Source organism: Hyla sarda, chromosome 2, assembly GCF_029499605.1.
Source record: "Hyla sarda isolate aHylSar1 chromosome 2, aHylSar1.hap1, whole genome shotgun sequence".
Classification (NCBI taxonomy): Eukaryota; Metazoa; Chordata; class Amphibia; order Anura; family Hylidae; genus Hyla; species Hyla sarda.
This window is the reverse complement of record NC_079190.1, coordinates 85667786-85678233: the sequence shown is the minus strand read 5'-3', so window position 1 is coordinate 85678233 and position 10448 is coordinate 85667786. Positions and strand designations below refer to the sequence as shown.

Sequence of the window (10448 nt, the reverse complement as noted above, 5' to 3'; positions counted from 1 at the left end):
GGGGAGGCTGTGTTTTTTGCATGCTTGGTCCTGTGGATGGCGCGCAAAGCTGGAAGATCTGAGTACCTCCCCTCTGGCTCGCGCGCTGCTGGGGGTTATTGGCACTTGGGGGGTGCCTTGCTCTCAATGACACCCCCCGAGTTGTCGGGCGGCCAGAGTCCATATTTAATGTATAATCTTGTTGGAAAAAAAAAAAAAAAACTGTCTGGGATCTGGCTCCCCCTGGTGGTACTCTCGCACTATTGCAGCCTTAGTTGGCCCGGTGCATTATTTCATTCTGTCATCCTGTAGGATGACTTGCTCTACATACATTTCATTTTTAAATGCAGCCTTGGAGAAGGATTTAAGGTCACTCTGACTGTTTGGTGTAGTTTGGCGCTCTCTCGTAGCCAATTTTTGTATTGCACTCTACATCACTTGCAGCCTTGGCCGGCGGCCATATCTGTTCTTCTCAGTTTAATATCTGCAGTCCTAAATTCCTAGAGTCTGCATTCAGGGCTGCTTTATTTGTTTCAGTCACCCTAGATGGTGACCTGATATACGCTATAGATGATCGCTTTAATATATCCCTCTGACATCCCTGTTTCTGCATTGTTGCTCACTGTCATGTAGCATAGCGCACCGCCATAACAGTATGTTGTAATGCTAGGGATGCATGGTCTCTTGGAAACTATCTGGGATATATCCGAGATATCTGTTCTATCCTAACCTTGTGCAAGCTCTTGGTGTTCCTGACGGACACTTAGGTTGCCTTTGAGGTTCCTCATCTGTCATGTCTGCCGGCCACCCATCCTGGGGTGTTTCATACTGTATGTTCCCTTCTCCATAGGCTAGGCATCTAGTGCTCCGGATCCTCACATCCAGCACTAGGTCTCCATGGGAATATCCCTGTGTGGGCAGGGTTTACACCTGATATCTCTGTGCCAAACAGTGGTCTCACCTGTCTCTCATCTCACAGCTGCCGCGTCAGCGGCTGGCACTCCGGTACCTCTCTAATTCTCTACTAGGGACCCATACCAGTCTGTCAGACAGTGGTCTGCATGGTTTCCTCTGCTGCTTGTCTCACGGCTGATGTATCTGTGTCTGTAGTTCTGATACCCCACTGCTGAGTGCGGTATATGGAGAACTGACCCAATATATCCTACGGACCTGTACCAGTAAGCCAGGCAGTGGTCTGCATGGTTCCTACAATGCCTGTCACACAATTCACGGCTGATGTATCTGCGGCTGGAGTTCCGGTACCTCACTTCTGAGTGAGGTGCTGATGGGATGAATAGTTGTCTTCTGTGGATCCATGCCAGTAGGCCAGGCAGTGGTCTGCATGGTTGCCTACACCACCATTCGTACATCAAACAGCTGGTGTATCTACGTCTGGGGTTCCGGTACCTCACTACTGTGTGAGGCGTCCGACTGAGTGTTCCATTGTCTACTATGGACCCATACCAGCAAGCCAGACAGTGGTCTGCATGGTTACCTGCACCGCCTGTCATACGTCAAACGACTGATGTATCTGCGGCGGGAGTTCGGTACCTCGCTTCTGAGCGAGGTGCCAATGTAATGACTCGTCTTCTATGGACCTATACCTGTAAGCCAGGTAGTGGTCTGCAGGGTTTTTGCACCACCTGTCACACATCACATGACTGGTGTATCAGTGCTTGGAATTCCGATACCTCACTGCTATGCGAGGTTTCAGACGGAATGACTGGCTGTCCCCTAGGGACCCATATCAGTAAGCCAGACTGTGGTCTGCATGGTTTCCTCTGCCGCCTGTCACGCGGCTGATGTCTCTGTGGATGCGGCTCCCATGCCCTACTGCCGAGTGCGGTATATGGAGAACTTCTCATGTGTTCTACGGACCCTGTGACTCGTTGTCTCCTACCGACCCATACTAGCAGGGTGCCGACAGGATGACTCGCTGTCTTCCGTGGATCCATATCGGTATGCCAGACAGTAGTCTGATGGTTGCCTACACCGCCTATCGTACATCAATCGACTGCTGTGTCTGGGGCTAGAGTTCCGGTACCTTACGAGGTGCTGACAAACTTACTGGTTGCCTTCTATGGGCCCATACCAGTAAGCCAGGATTTCCTGCACCACCTGTCACACCTCACATAGCTGGTGTATCTGCGACTGGACTTCCGGTTCCTCGCTACTGTACGAGGTTTCCTACGGAATTACTCGCTGTCCGCTATGGACCCATACAGTGAACCAGACATGTTTACTTCTGCCGACTGTCACAGGTCGCACGGCTGATGTTTTTGCGACTGGCGTTCCAGTACCCTCCTGTTGTTTCCCAAGGACACTACACGGGATGCATTCCAGGGCCTCTCTGCCTCCCTCTTTCTCCTTGGGGGCAGGGTTTCTCAGGCTCCCCGCCCTTCCTCCTTTGACAAGGAGCCCAGTTATCACCTGTCTGGCTGTTCCCTTTTCACCGATCGCCTAGTGGTGTTCTTGTTTGACAAGACTGCTTCTTCGGGTCACCTGCCATGCATTGTCACCCCGTGAACGGTATTTCAGGTTCTCACTGCCATGATGCAGTTTATACAATGCACCTAATGCTGGCTTACAGGGTTACCTACTTGGCCAGGTCCCTCTTTGCATGCCTGCTCCTCTGTCTACAGGCTGATATCTCACTCCACTATGTGTTTCTGTATGCAGGTCCCGGTGTGCCCACGGTCCCTTTCCCACATAGCCGTACTGTGTCTGCATGGTGTTCAGATCCACCTGGTTACCTACCCTTTTCTGCCGCAGTCCAGTGTCCCTCTTCCACATGCAGTTTCTTTCATGTCTGCAGTCTTGGTACCCCACGGCTGTCGTGGGGTACCCAGGCCTGTGTTCCTACATGTGCTAAGGCCGCTATGTGGTTGTAGAGCCCACTTTTACTTTTGTTCGGTGGGGTGGGCCTCGGAGCTTCCGGTGAGTTTGTTTTCGCAGTTCTGCATTGGTTGAGCGTTTTCTGCTCTAACATGGGGCCTGCTGGGGCAACAGTCAGTTCAGCCCCTCCCTATACCTCTGGGTGTTTCTTCCGGGTTTTCTGTCCGGGGTGACTCAGGTTCCCCCTTGTCATTGTCTGGAGTAGCTTTCTACACGTCTTGTATTTTTTTTGCTCGGATCCTGTGTACCGGATTCTGATTCCTTTTGGGACACAAGGTGGCTCTTCCATACGGCGAAGTTTGCCACTGGGGCTCTCTTTCTGTTTTTTTGTCATTTCCTGCTGCTCACGCAGCCTTGGCTCTCTCCCCTGTGGGAAGAGTTTGTTCATTATCCCTTGGAGGAGTGTGTTCTTCCTTCCCTTGTGTCTGTCAGTTGTATTTCTCTGGCACCATAGTCTTCTAGAGTCTTCCTTCCTGTGTCCAGACCCTGAGAATCCCAGCTGGGTTCTCATTTGTTTCTCCATGCGCTCCTTTTACGGGGGGGGGGGGGGGGGGATGTTTTCTTCAGAGTGCTCTGGGCCGCTCGGACCACTGGGGTCTCTTAACTATTTGGTCCCTTTGGTTTGGACTCTGTTCTGGGAAGCTGTGGCATGCCTTCCTTTCAGGTGGCTCCTCCGGTCTCCTGGGCCTTGGTCTTGGGCTTTGGTAGTGATCCGGCCAAGACTCTTTCTGTTCTGCTCCTTCACTTCTTCATAACAGTTTGTCGCCCGGACACTTTAGGTCTGCGGCTGTTCAGGTCCTTGCTCTCATGCTCCGGACCTCTCTGTTGCGGAAGTCCATCTTCCTTTTTTTCCTTGGTTTCTTGTCTCTCTCAATGACCCAGGTGTCTTGGGTCTATCTGGAGGACGACCCTTCCTTGGCGCCCTAGTTCCGGGAGCTCAATTTCTGGGCCTATGGGGTCTCCGCCTGGGGGGCTTGTCCGCAGGCCTTGTGGAATCGTGAGTTCAGACTCAGGACTGATTCCTTTTTCTCTGGTGGTTGTTTTTTCCCACCCTAGGGGACTGCTTTGGTGCGTCCCATCAGTAAGGTGTCCCCCAATGAAGAGCGACCGAGAAAAGGAGATTTTTTTTTTGTACTCACCGTAAAATCTTTCTTGTAGCCTTCATTGGGGGACACCGCACCCACCCATTTATTACTCTTTTTTCCGTTCAGTTTTTTTTTTTTTTTTACGGTTCTTGGGTCGTTATCCGGGATTCCTTTCTATGGTCCTTCGGGCGTATTTCCTTGTTGGCTTCTCCTAGTGCTTTGTGACAAAACTGATTACCTCACTTCCAGTGGGCGGGTATATCCTACCAGGGAGGAGTCGGCTTTTTTTCCTAGTGGCAGCGCCTCCTAGTGGCAAGAGCATATACTCATCAGTAAGGTGTCCCCCAATGAAGGCTACGAGAAGGCGATTTTACGGTAAGTACAAAAAAATCTCCTTTTTAGTGTTAAAGATGTCTATAGCCTTTAGGTTTTTAATTATAATATGTAACAATCAGCTGAGCTCCCAAAAGTCACTGCTCTATGGAAACGAGAATTTGTAATTTTACCTTTGACTTTACATCCAGTGAAACATAGTAGTCCAAATGTATTAATCTGCCTGAAACCTGAACTGTCTAGTTTTGCCAATGACAGCTCAGCAACAGATTTGGAAAGTTGATTAATTTTACTTAAAGTGAAGCTGAAATTGTTTTTTATCATATTCCTCAGATTGGAAATTAACCTGTATCCCACTTTTTCGTGCAGGAATCATTTTGGCGCATCCCAGCAAAATTGGGCCCTGAGCAGCTGAGGAAATTGGCATCTTCTCTTGTTCTTTCGTCCCCTGAAGAGGCTATTGAGACACCCATAGAATCTGATGACCAGGGCCCTTCTAATTTAGAACAGAGAGCTGAAGCATTGAGTGCACTTTTACTTGCTCGTAAAAAGAAGGGTACAACAGCAACCTCTATAGGTAAGTAGATGACAGTGCTTGTATAAAATTTTTGTTGCTAGGGAACATTAAAAAACAAAACAAACAACAAAAAAACATACCTAGCTTCGGTCTCATGCAGCTCCTGTCTGCTGAGCCAATCACTGACCAAGATGAGACACCACTGCTTCCAGTGATTGGCTAGTCTTGCACCGAGGATTCATCTTGAAAGCAGGAATAAGACACAGGGTTGGGGGAGCAGTTGGAGTAAAGCGGGGGCTGCTTGGGGTTTAGGCCAGATAAGCATGGTTCTTTTACGGCCCCAGCACCATATTCATTTTACAGATTTATCCGACAGAACAGGACGAGTTGTGACTGTAAAGCTCAAATATATTACTGCAACCAAAGAAAAGAGTAGATGACTGCACTCACCATTTGTAGAATGCTGTCATCTACTCTTTTCTTTGATTTCATAGTCTTATTGGACTTTGTGCACCACCGCAATCTGAGCAGGTTGCTGGGCGTGCACTCTTTTGCATTGAATCTCGCCTCCTAATGGTGCATTAGGTCAGCGGCGGGGTAAATCTGAACAGGTGAGTGTGGTTTCTTTTGAAAATATATAAAATTTTGTGCTGTTAGAATGCAGGTAAAGGCTTCAAGTATATCATCCATTCTCATTGAAAGTATTTAGCCTTTTGCAACCACCTTCTTACACTTTTTATTTTGTACATCCTACTCCATTTTAAATTTCAGACCCAGAGAAAATAGAATCACTGCCGGATGATTTGAGTACATTGCCTGAAATTCCAAGTAAAAGGTAAAGATGTACTTTGTATTGTCAGCACCTGTTACTGTTGTTGTGTTGTATTAATGTACAAAACCAAAGAAAACTTTAAAGCGTACCCGTCAGATCCAACAACAAAAATAAAAAATTTATATATCACTCAGTACCTAATCCTGACCATGTACATCTAATGTTTGTGTCTAGCACATTTATTTATTTATTTATTTTATTCCCTTTTTAATTTAGCTCACTAGTCTGAATTCCTCTAAGAGGGGGTGTGGCCTCACTGTACTGGTCTCCGCCCCCCCCCTCCCTCAGTATGCTGTCTGCTCACATCTACCCTAGCATTATCAAAACTACAACTCCCAGCTTGTCCTCACTGACAATAGTGTGACACAAGCTGACAGTGGGATGATTTTTCCTCCAGCTGTGAGCCCTGTCAATAAAGGAAGTGTGGCCATGATGTAGGTGATGACGCATGGACACAGCAGGACTAGTATGTGTCCAAGCAGCGAGTGGGGGGCGGGGGGGGGGGGGGTGTTGTTTGACTTGCTTTTTCAGTATGAAATGCTTTACAACATATCAAAAGTTTCTGTATCTGACAGTGCCCATTTAAGTAAAGATGTAATAAGTTTGTGCAAGTAATTTCACAGATTGTATCTAGTTTAAATTTGGAAATACACATAAGAGGTTGTCGATTAATAATTGATTTCCCCCAGTCTTATGACTATTCTAACAGAGACGTATTAGCTGGCAGACCAAGGAATCAGCATGGTAAAATTTAACGCTCTCGATCTTTGTTCCACTTAGTGTGGACATATGAAGCTTTTCGATACAATGACACTAAAAGTTTAACGTTCCTGATGGTGGAGCCCAGATCTTTCTCTGACAGCCAGCAGGAGTGCCCCTTAGGCCTTGAGGTCCCTCCTCGACATTCTGACTTTTAAGATACAAAGTAATCTTATTCTAGGAAAGGAAGATCTGCCCTCTTGTTACAGCCTAGTGACTACAAGTCAGAGCCCAGCAGTGACCTAGTGACTGGAAAAGTTGTTCTCTAACTCATAATGATAAATTAACCAGTTTTTAGCTTTGTGTTCATGGGAAGCAGACACAGGCCTACTCCACATTTCCATCTTTTGACTATAGTTAACTGTTACTGCAGGATGGTTATAGACTTTGTTTAGACCCATGATACCTCTGTTCCCAATGATACAAATAAGAAATATTTGCAAATGTCATATGATGCTTTCCTATTTCTCAATCGGCTCCATTCGGGGACACAGAAACCATGGGTATATGCTGCTGCCACTAGGAGGCTTGACACTAGGCAACAAGAAAGTCGCCCCCTCCAGCAGAATATACCCACCCACAGTCACCTGAGCTAATCAGTTTTAGCTTAGTGTCAGTAGGAGGCAGACACAGGTCTAGAGCTCTCAAGACCTGGTCTTCTTTTTTTATTTTATAGTTAGGGCCTGTTTTAGGTTTTTTTCCTTTTTATTTTCTTGTTTTTAGGTGGGGGTTCGGGAGCATGGCGCTACCTGTTCCCCCATATGCGGCTAAGGGGGCACAGGGTATAGAGTATGCACAGTTAACCCCCCTCCCGCCAACGGCCAGCGCCTGGGTTTGCACCTTGGGTCCAGGTCCCCCTGTCTTCCCTGCACATCCTGCTGTCTCAGCCTGACCGTGATGTAGGTCACTATAGCTGGCTGAAGACATCTTAGTTGAGTGTGGCTGTTTACAGGGTGAGTATATTCCATCCCCCCCTCTCTTCCACTTTCCCACCACCGCTTTCTATTATGCCTGGGGCCCTCCCGTTTTGGGCCCACTCCTCTTTATTCTTTCTGGGGACAGTTCCTGCTGTACCATTCTGATGGAGGGGACATAAACAATGGTGTAGGCTTTGTTTCACATTATTCAGGGGCATTTCTACAGCCCTACTGTTTTGGTGCTGCGCTATGCGCATGCGACCAGCATTTTACTTTCGCTTCGGCCGCCTCCACGCGTGAGGGGACCAGAGCACCGGGGATTCCATTAGCTTTCAGCTGCGCTGCCTGCGCAAGGCCAACAGCTTTTTCTCTCCCCTGGTCGCACTTCAGTTGAAGTTGGCGAAGCACAGGGGGCTTTCATAATGGTCGCGGTCCTCTCTTGGCACTTGTTCCCGCCGACTCCCTGCCGCCATTTCGGCGGGGATCCTTGCACTATGGCTTATCAGCGCGTGCACTGGGGGGGCCATGTCTTCCTATCAGTGTGGTGCGCGCTGCAGGGGGGGGCAATTTTCACAATGAGGTTCAGTCTAGTGCTTGCCCTGCCACCTTCTCCTTAGGTTAGCTCTCTCTCTCTCTCTCTCTCTCTCTCTCTCTCTCTCTCTCTCTCTCTCCTCTCTCTCTCTCTCTCTCTCTCTCTTTCTTTCTCTCTCTTTCTCTCTCTTTTCTCTCTCTTTCTCTCTCTTTCTCTCTCTTTCTCTCTTTCTCTCTTTCTCTCTTTCTCTCTTTCTCTCTCTCTCTCTCTCATCTCTCTCTCTTTCTCTCTTTCTCTCTTTCTCTCTCATCTCTCTCTCTTTCTCTCTCTTCCTCTCTTTCTCTCTTTCTCTCTTTCTCTCTCTCTCTCTTTCTCTCTCTCTCTCTTTCTCTCTCTCTCTCTTTCTCTCTTTCTCTCCTCTCTCTTTCTCTCTTTCTCTCCTTTTCTCTCTTCTCTGAGAGACACAGACACCAGCGGGAGACTGCTCCATTTTCTCTTGGTCTCACAATGTCCGAACACACAGGTGACCTGCTATTCACAAAACGACATGAGCCGCTTAAGGCAACCTGATGCTGCATTGTGGCTCATAGTCGTGGAGCCTATGTATCTGCCGTGGCGTGTTGTTGCCGGGGATTTCACTTCCCTTGAAAGCTTCCGGGGGATATTTACAAGCAAACCTCCTACCACTGAGTGCCATACAATGTGCAAGCTCTTTTCCATTCCATACAGACATTCGCTTTCTTTTGAGCTTCCTCATCCTGAGGTGTCCTTGGCATATCATGCTATATGATTCCCTTCCCCGCGGTGGGCATGGATTGGATCCGATGTTAGTATGCAAGACTATAGTCTTGACTGTCGCTTGTTTCACAGCTGCCGTGTCCGCGGGCGCGGGCACTCCGCTACCCCACTACTGGTGTGAGGTAACCGGAAGGATGACCCGTTGGATTCTGTGGACCCATACCAGTAATCCAGATAGTGGTCTGCATGGTTTTTCTCTCCTGCCTGTCCTCTCCTCATCACACAGCTAAGATATCTGTGGCTTGACTCTGGTACCTCTCTACTGTGCGAGGTGCCGACAAAATGACTTTGTCAACTATGGACCCACTCCAGTAAGCCAGACAGTGCTCTGCATGGTTCTTCCTACACCGCCTGTCACACATCACACGGCTGATGTATCTGCGGTTGGAGTTCTGTTACCCCACTACTGTACGAGGTTCCGACGGAGTGACACGTTGTCTACATTGGACCCATACCAGTAAGCCTGACAATGGTCTGCATGGTTTCCTGCACCGCCTGTCACACATCACACGGCTGATGTATCTGCGGCTGGAGTTCTCGGTTCCTCACTACTGTGCGAGATACCGACGGAATGAATCTGGTCTACTATGGATCCATACTGGTAAGCCCAGATCGGTAAGTGGTCTGCATGGTTTCCTCTGCCGTCACAAGTCCCGGCGGCTGATGTTTCTGTGGCTGGAGTTCTGGTGCCCCACTGCTGTGCGTGGTATACGTGAGAAGTGACCCAGCCGGTGTCTTACGGACCCTTTACAGGATGCAGGAATGCATTCACTGCTCCTCTGCCTCCCTCTATCTCCCAGGGGCATGGTTTCTAGGCCTTCCCGTTCACCCACCAAGGGCACAGTTATCGCTTATCGGATTTTTCCATTTCTACCAAGTACCTGGAGGTGTTCTTGTTCGCCCAGACTGTTGTCTGGACTGTTTTCCGACACCATCAGCTTTCTTTCTGTGGTATGCCTCTGGGCTTCTGTGATTTGTGTTTCCACAGGTTCTGCTGCGGTTGTGTACCTTCGGTTTTGGCCTGGGGCCTGCTGAGGTCGTCAGCCCAGTTCAGCCCCTCCCTCTGCCTCCAGGTTCTTTTCCGGGGTTTTCGGTCTGGGTTTGGCTCAGGCCACCTACTCGGCTACCTTCGTCACCGTGCTGGACTGGCTCTCAACATGTCTTGTATTTCTGCACAGTTCCAGTGGGTAGGATTCCCATCCCTCTGGGAACACATGGTGGTCCCTCCAGATAGATACGATGGGTTATTGCCAGGCCTGGGGGCTTCGGCCACCCAGTACTTGTTACGTGGCTGTGGGGCAGAATTTCCTTCTCCTACAGGCGCACTTGCCAGTCCCTTTTCTCACAGGGGGTATGGCGATCAGGGTGCTTGGCATGGGTGAGTACCTAAGTTTTCTTTTGCCCATCCTTGTTTTCCTTCCACTAGGGGACTATTTTGTTCCTGCTGCCACGGATATTGCCATCTCGCGGTTTCCACTTTATAGGTGGGGCATCTGAATGGGCCCATGTTTTTTCTGAGAGCAATCAACAGAGCTTTTTACTGTCCAGGCTTGTGACCTCTGGTCCTCCATTGTAGCCTGGCTCTTTCTGTTTTATGGATATCTACTGCTGCTCACGCCAGCCTTGGCTCTCTCCTCCGGTGGGAGGAGTTTATGTACTTCTGTATGGCCGGCATCAGCTGGTCTAGCCACAGTCTGTTGTTTCGAGTTCTACCATTGCTCTTCTCCTCCCTCGGAGCAATCTCCCTGGAAGGGTGTGTTCTTCCTTCCCCTTGTCTGTGTCAGTTTGTACTGCACTAACT

General features: G+C 48.9%; 1 protein-coding gene across 1 annotated transcript in view; it reads left to right on the top strand.

Moving 5' to 3' along the window:
* Positions 1–10448, top strand: part of TIMELESS (timeless circadian regulator) — a gene marked incomplete in the record, with an annotated part of 157777 nt that overhangs the window by 134917 nt on the left and 12412 nt on the right. The window contains 2 exon segments of the mRNA XM_056562374.1: positions 4662–4869; positions 5581–5644. Of these exon segments, the coding sequence (XP_056418349.1) occupies positions 4662–4869; positions 5581–5644 (272 nt within the window).